The sequence below is a fragment of the Gekko japonicus genome, unplaced genomic scaffold (genome assembly GCF_001447785.1).
Source record: "Gekko japonicus isolate JY-2015 unplaced genomic scaffold, Gekko_japonicus_V1.1 scaffold1955, whole genome shotgun sequence".
Taxonomy (NCBI): domain Eukaryota; kingdom Metazoa; phylum Chordata; class Lepidosauria; order Squamata; family Gekkonidae; genus Gekko; species Gekko japonicus.
The window spans coordinates 142,291-150,225 of NW_015169232.1; the positions used below are offsets into that span (position 1 = coordinate 142,291).

Below are 7,935 nucleotides of genomic sequence, written 5' to 3' on the forward strand. Positions count from 1 at the left end.
GAGTGTGGATGGGAGAGTTGGAAGGGGTCGACCTCAGTGAACGTACCTCAATCAGACTGAGGACATTTTTAGCAAAGCCAGTTTAGTAGTACCCTAATTAAGTTAATAACAATGTACCTACCTATATAGTTTAAGTTTAAAAAATTTGGCTCTCAAAATAAATTTCAATCGTTGTACTGCTGATATTTGGCTCTCTTGACTAATGAGTTTGCCCACCACTGACCTAGGTCTACAAGTAAATCTAGAAAAGTCTCAACTTCAACCGGTCTAGAAGATACATTACATCGGTGCACTACTGGACCCCACGAATTGCACGGCTTACCTGCCACAAAACAGAGCGACTGACATTATCCACCTAGCCACTGTCGTCTGTTCCCGACCTTCAGTGACGGCCTTTCAAATACAAAGGCTACTCGGCCTTATGGCTGCTACTACATCAATCCTGGTCTTTGCCCAATTAAAAATGCGTCACCTACAACTATGGTTTATCCGCAGTTTCAATCCAAAGGAAGACACACACACCACCCTCCAGATCCCACTTGCCAAAGTATGAGAGTCTTTACTTTGGTGGACTGTCCCTTCCAATCTGTTCCAGGGAGCACCCTTCCATCCTCCATCACCCCAAATGACCCTAACAACAGACGCCTCCCTCTCGGGCTGGGGCGCCCACATGATGGGACTTTGTGTCGGAGGCAGATGGGACACTCAAAAACGAAAGCGGCACATAAACTCCCTGGAACTGCTTACGATACAGTTCACTGTCACCAGTTTCCTGCCCCTCATCGAGGGGAAATGTGTCACGGTCCTCACAGACAATACTACTGCCCTCAGCTATGTGAACAAGCAACGGGGCACCGTCTCCCAATGCCTCTGCGATCTTGCCCTCCAGTTATGGGACTTCTGCATTACCCACAACGTCTTCCTAATCGCCATACACATCCCAGGTCACATGAATGTGCAAGCAGACCACCTGAGTCGGGCAGGACTCAGTCTCCACGAGTGGGAAATGAATCCAATGTACCTTCTTCCACTCTTCTGCAGGTGGGGGTTCCCCCAGATAAATGTTTTTGCCACCAGGGCGAACAAAAAGTGCCCTCTGTTCTGCATCCAAGGTGGCAGGGACCCACAGTCTCTAGGGGACAGTCTCCTCTATCCGTGGTCCAGAGGATTTCTCTACCTCTTCCCTCCACTGCCTCTGCTCCTGAGAGTGGTCCACAAGATCATCAGCGACAGAGCGGACTGCGTCCTCATAACCCTGTGGTGGCCAAGGAAACCATGGTTCTCAACCATCCTCAATCTGTCAGTGGGGGTCTACCACCAGTTTCACCCAGCACAAAACCTCCTGTTCCTATTCAGGTCCCCTCTCCTATACCACGACGTGCCACGAATGAAGTTGACAGCCTGGAGAGTAGAGTCAACAGCTTTTCCACTTGCATAGCAAATGTCTTGCTGAACTCCAGAAAGTCCACTATGCGAAAGTCCTATCATTACAAGTGGCAAAAATTCTGCTCCTCTTTGGGTGACGATGCCCCTTGAGCCACCTCTGCAGGTCTCGAGAAAGTTTTCGAATTCCTCCTGTCTCTCACTGACTCGGGACTTTCACATTCCTCGTTAAGAGTTTATTTGACCGGACTTTCGGCCTACCATGTTCAAGTTGAGGGGTGCACACTGTTCTTGCATCCACTTTCAAAACATTTTTTGAAGGGACTGTTGCACCTTTACCCTCCCATCAAAACCCCTGTCGTCCCCTGGGACCTTCCCCTGGTCCTTCGCCAACTCACCAGGAAACCTTTTGAGCCGCTTGCAACTTGTGACCTAAAATTCCTGTCGTGGAAAACAGACTTTCTGGTTGCTGTCACTTCAGTGAGGCGAGTTGGAGAAATACTGGCTTTCAGACATGACACTCCTTACTTGTCTTTTTTGCCAGATGGTGTCCACCTCATACCTGACATCTCGTTCCTGCCAAAGGTAGTGTCAGAATTTCACCTACAGGCAGAGGTCTTCCTCCCGGATTTCTTCCCGGCGCCGACATCCTCAAAGGAGAGGTTGTTACACACCTTGGATACGAAACGTGTGCTTCTGTTCTACCTAAACAGAACCCGTCCAACGAGATGTGACTCTCAACTTTTCGTCTCCTATGCGCCAGCAAGGCTGGGGACTCACATCACGGCTCAGCACCTATTAAGGTGGATTGCGGGTCTCATCCACCTCTGCTACCTTATCGCCAAACAGCCATTGCCTGGCCCTATCAGGGCTCATGCAACCAGAGCTGTTGCAGCCTCAACTGCCTTCCTCCAGGGAGTTCCCCTGATGGACATTTGCAGAGCTGCTACGTGGGCTACGCCTAACACCTTTATAAGGCAGCTACGTGGGCTACACCTAACACCTTCATAAGGCACTATGCTCTAGACGTCCGAAAGAACTCTCGTACCAACATGGGACATCACATCTTATCCTTGGGTTTGCAGTAATGACCTGCCAGCACCCTCCTCCAGGTAGGCCACTGCTCGCTAATCTCCCATGGGTGTGAAGCACAGAGACCATGTCGAAGATAAACAGGTTGCTTACCTGTAACTGGTGATCTTTGAGTGGTCATCTGTGCATTCACACCACCCGCCCTCCTTCCCCGCTGCTGTCAGCTTCTACATTTTCCATAGGGGTTGATTTGCGGCGGTTCGAAGGAACTGGCGGGATGTCCGCGTCCACCCCTCTGGGCATGTGTGGTGGGGTTCCTGCACATGCCCGAGGTCTGAGTGCGAAAATCCGTTAAAGAGCTTGCTACAATGCCGATCGATCCAGCGCGTGTGCACTGTATCCCCATGGGTGTGAATGCACAGATGACCACTCGAAGATCATCAGTTACAGGTAAGCAACCTGTTTTTACTGTGTGCCGCCCTGAGCCTGCCATGCGGGGAGGGCGGGATACAAATCTAATAAAAAATAAATATATAAAACTGCATTTTTTTGTTTTAATTAATGCGTTTGCTAAACAAAACTATTGTACTACCGAAGAGCACAATCTACATCTTCTGGTTATGCACTACACAATTATTTCTGCCTAAACACTAGAGGGGCAATCACAGAACACATTGGAGTTCTGTTCGGCTGTGTGTTCATGTTCAAGAATGCTAAGCACGATCACTTGCTTAAAGACTGGGACCAAAATCCAAACCACTGATAGAAGTATTGGTTTGTGGGCCAAGTGTCCAGAATTTTGCAGAAGCAAAGGGGTAGAGGCAAAATGTGTTTCCTGTAAGAGTTGGAAAGTACGGTGTCCACACTGGTTCAGTAGTCATAAATATTCACGGATAGTTGCGTTAATACAAACATGACTGTTTATATCATGAGGGCCAGTGTGTTGTTGTGATTAGTGTCAGACAAGCATCTGTAAAACCCTGGTTGGAATCTCCACTTTGCCATGGAAGATTGCTGGGTGTTCTTGGGCCAGTCACACATGTTCTGCCTAACCCACCTCACAGGGTTGTTGTAGGGGCAAAATGGAGGACAGAACAATGTAGACCTCTTTGGATTCCCATTGGAGAGAAATGAATGTAAATAACTGTTCATTGTCTTTTGTGGAAGGTTTTATGATTTTTAATACTGAATATTTGTTTTTAAAATAGTTGTTCACTACATGGGAAACCCCTGTGAAGCTGAAAGGCAGCATATAAGTTAACTAAATGATGTTGTTTTTCCTTTCACATGAAAAAGTCTGTATATTATTGCAAGGTCATTAACAGACCACTGTAGAATGTAGCACTTGTATTGGTTTCAGATGAGTTCTGAATTTATTTTTAAGTGACAACAAGCTGAAATTAAAAAAAAATTAAATTTGATTCGGTTCCCCATTTTTTACCTAGTTTGATTCAGATCAGGCTGGGACAGTTGATGGGTGATTCTACGTTTCTTTTGTGCACTGCCCACACATGCAGATTGTTGTTTTTAGTAAAACTCGGTCACTGGTGAACACCTGAAGCTTCCTTATGAATCAGGGCATTGCTCCATCTCTCCCTGTATTGTCTGCTCTGTCTGAGTCCAAGCAAAGGTCTGTTGCATCTCCTGGTATGTTAACTGGAGAGATCAGGGATTGTTCCCAAGACCTTCTACCTACAAAGTGTGTTCTTGGACACTAAGCCATCTCTCATCCCCTTGGAATTAGCTTAAGAGACCCCCTCGATTCCTCCTCTTCCCCGACTTTTCCATTGCCGATTGCATGTTGGTTTCTCTTTATTATTCCAGGTAATCCTCAAGGACCTTGAAGTCTTGGCTGAGATTGCGTCCTCTCCTGCTGGGCAGACGGAAGGCCAAGGGCCATGTGATGGCTTTGAGACACAGCCGGGGCAGCTAGAACTTCACGTTCCTGCTCCAACCAAAACGGGCCAGGCTGGCTCCCCTGGTGAGTTCCCTTGCTTTGGTAACCCTTCTGGCAAAAAAAAAATCTAGCACGAAAAGCAGCTTCCTGGTGCTTGTCTTCATTTTTTCTTGGTGCAGAGTGGTCCACGATGGATTTTATTACCCAGAGGCAAATGGTTTCAGGGGAGAGAACCTAGCATGGAGGCATGCAGTCCTTTTCTCTGTTCAGAGATTCAGCCGCCTAAAGCAGTCCAAATCTTTGTGCTGTATCTTTGTAATAGACTGAAGAGTGGCTTGTACGTCAGAACAGCAGTCTTCTTATCCCCCCCAAACTAAACTAATGCAGAAGGTTGGGGAGGGGTGGAGGATGGGAGCTGAAGCAAGGAAATCGTTGTACTGTTAGCAAGAATGTGTGTCGGCATGGACAGGGTGATATTGACAGTCAGGGAGTGAGGAGTTTTGTTGCTCGCTGGGCTCTTAAATCCCACTTGATCTTAAAAGTAAGGTGCTGGCCCTGGCGACCACAGGGGGAAGCTGGACAAGGAAGAACTTGTTGGCACCATTATTTTGTAATCAGAAGAACAGTGGAACCTGGAACTGTTAGGGAACTTGTTGGAGAACCGCACTCAAAGAGTAGTTGTCAGTGGTATTTCATCTGAATGGAGGGAGGTGTCCAGTGGGGTGCCACATGGCTCGGTTCTGGGCCCAGTACTTTTCAGTATTTTTCTAAATGATCTGGATGAGGGTGTGGAGGGGCCACTCATTAAATTTGCAGATGACACCAAATTGGAAGGAACAGCAGACCCACCAGAAGACAGAGATAGAATTCAATGAGATCTGAACACACTGGAAAAGTGGGCAGATGTGAACAAGATGCAATGTAACAAGGATAAGTGCTGAGTTCTACATCTGCGTAACAAAAATGAGGACCACACATACTGGATGGGGGATACACTCCTGGGCAGCAGTGTGTGTGAACAAGATCTTAGGGTATGGGTGGACCATAAGTTAAATATGAACAGCCAGTGTGATACGGCAACAAAAAAAGGCTAATGCAGTCTTGGGGTGTATCAACAGAGGCAAAACATCCAAATTGCAAGATGTCATAGTCCTGCTGTACACTGCATTGCTCAGGCCACACCTGGAGTATTGTGTGCAGTTCTGGAGGCCTCACTTCAAAAAGGATGTGGATGGAATGGGGCAGGCGCAGAGCAGAGTGATGAGGATGATCGGGGGCCTGGAGACCAAGCCCTGTGAGGAAAGGCTGAGGGACCTGGGAATGTTTAGTCTGGAGAATGGGAGGTTGAGGGGGGACATGATTGCTCTCTTTAGGTATTTGAAGGGCTGTCACTTAGAGGAGGGCAGGGAGCTGTACCTGTTAGGAGAGGATAGGAGTTGCAATAATGGGTTTAAATTAAGGGTGGGAAGGTACCAGCTGGATAGTAAGAAAAAATCAGCTGCCTAGGGAGGTGGTGAGCTCCCCCTCACTGGCAGTCTTTAAGCAGCGGCTGGACAAACACTTGTCAGGGATGCTCTAGGCTGATCCTGCATTGAGCAGGGGGTTGGACTAGATGGTCTGTATGGCCCCTTCCAACTCTGTGATTCTGGTTCATCAGCAGAAATTTGCCAGCAGTCTGAGTGTAAAGAAAACTGAATGCCCAAAGTTTTACAGCGAGTCTGTATATTTTTTCCACAGATCAATCCCATTGTTGTTAGGTGATTATTGTATTTGTAGGGAATGCCTCCATGAACTTTGAAGAATTTGAGTTTTGTAAGCCACCTTTGTGCAGGTGCCATGGAGAGGTGGCATAGAAATTTTTAAAAATAGCTTTCTCTGAGCCAGTGTCTAAGGATATTCCTTTCCATAACTACAGGGGAGGTGATGGAAACTCTGATACTGAAGCCTTGAGCTCTGGAAGGTCTGGATGTGGGCAAAGAAATGTAAACAGTCAAGCTGAAGGTGCTGTGATTTGGGTGGTAAAGCTAACTTTGGACTAGGTGCACAAGCTGCATGAGGCTTTGCTCTCCAAAGAGGGGGTTTACGGCTGGAGGGTTCTCCTGCACTCCTCACTTTTTGATGTAATCCAGATTGGACTACTGGAGCATTCTGTATGTGGGGTTGCTTTTGAAGATGTGTAATGCTGTGTAATGCTGTTGAAGTTGTGTAATGCTGTGTTCAGGCTGATGTCTGGAACCCTGCTTTATGAACACCACTGGCTTGTTGCCTGATCAGTTTCAAAGCGCGGTTAAAGCCTTAAAAATGGTGGATCCAAAAGAGCTGAGGGAATGCATCCAGCTGGGCCCTGCTAAAGCGGCTCGCTTTGTAAGATGAAGTTTAACAGGGACCCAAGAGCGCTTTCCCTGCACTCACCTCCAGGTTGCAGAGCTTCCAGGTTGCAGAACTTCCTTCCCCCCAGAAGTGTGGTTGGTAGTGTTACCATTCTGGTGGGAAAGTGCACTCCTTTCCAAGAGGGCCTTTGAAAGGTGATCTTTTATCTGCCATTGTTTTAGATGTTGGACTTTATCACAGTTGGACTTCTTTTATTGCTATTTCTGATTGTGTGAGTGCCTGCTGGTTTAGCTGCTGTCCTTGTTGTATCTATGGGAGTCTTCCTGAGTGGGAGCAGAACCCATAACTCCTGTATTTCCAAAACTGAGGTACCAGGACCAGGGGTACACAACATGTCACACTGTCGGTGCCGTTCTGCCCACCGACATGGTTCCTGGTGTCCACCAAGTGTTTCTAGAAAGTGGGTGAGGCCAGATGGGCCTCTTGCTGAGCAGGTCTTCTCATTGGCCACTAGGGATCTGATTGTCTGTGCAGGTGAGGATAACGTTTCAGTGGTCTGAAAGGCTTCAGTTCAGAAAGCTAGTTTGGTGTAGAGGTTAAGTGCGCGGACTCTAATCTGGGAGAACCGGGTTTGATTCCCCACTCCTCCGCTTGCACCTGCTGGATGACCTTGGGGAAGCCATAGTTCTGGCACAGCTGTTCTTGAAAAAGGGCAGTTTCTGTCAAGAGTTCTCTCAGCCACACCTCCCTCACAGGGTGTCTGTTGTGGGGAGGGGAAGGGAAAGGGGTTTGTAAGCCACTCTGAGACTCCCTTGGGTAGTGACGGGCGGGGTATAAATCCAATCTCCTCCTCCTCCTCCTCCTCCTCCTCCTCCTCCTCCTCTTCATTCTCTCTCATTTCTCTGGCCCAGTGTATTTTTTTTAAAAGTACCCCTCTTCTCCCCTGCATTTAGACTTCCTGATTTGGCTCCACCTTAGGGTTGAATCATACAATCATAGAGTTGGAAGGTGTCCAGGATCATCTAGTCCAACCCCCTACACAAGGCAGGAAATTCATAAATACTTCTCCCTCCACACCTATAGTGACCGCTGTTCCACACCCAGAAGATAACAAAAAACCTCCAGGATCCCTGGCCAAACTGGCCTGGAGAAAATTTGCTTCCAGACCCTAAAGTGGCGATCAGCATTTCCCTGAACATAAGAAGATAAGAGATGCCAATGTTGGATCAGGCCAAAGGCCCCTCCAGTCCAACACTCTGTATCACACAGTGGCCAGAAATACCAGTGCCATC

The 7,935-nt window shown here is 47.7% G+C and overlaps 1 protein-coding gene across 1 annotated transcript in view; it reads left to right on the plus strand.

Moving 5' to 3' along the window:
* VAC14 (Vac14 homolog (S. cerevisiae)) overlaps window positions 1-7,935 on the plus strand; it is a 171,456-nt gene that overhangs the window by 63,942 nt on the left and 99,579 nt on the right. Inside the window, 1 exon segment of the mRNA XM_015416443.1 lies at window positions 4,240-4,396. Within this exon segment, the coding sequence (XP_015271929.1) occupies window positions 4,240-4,396 (157 nt within the window).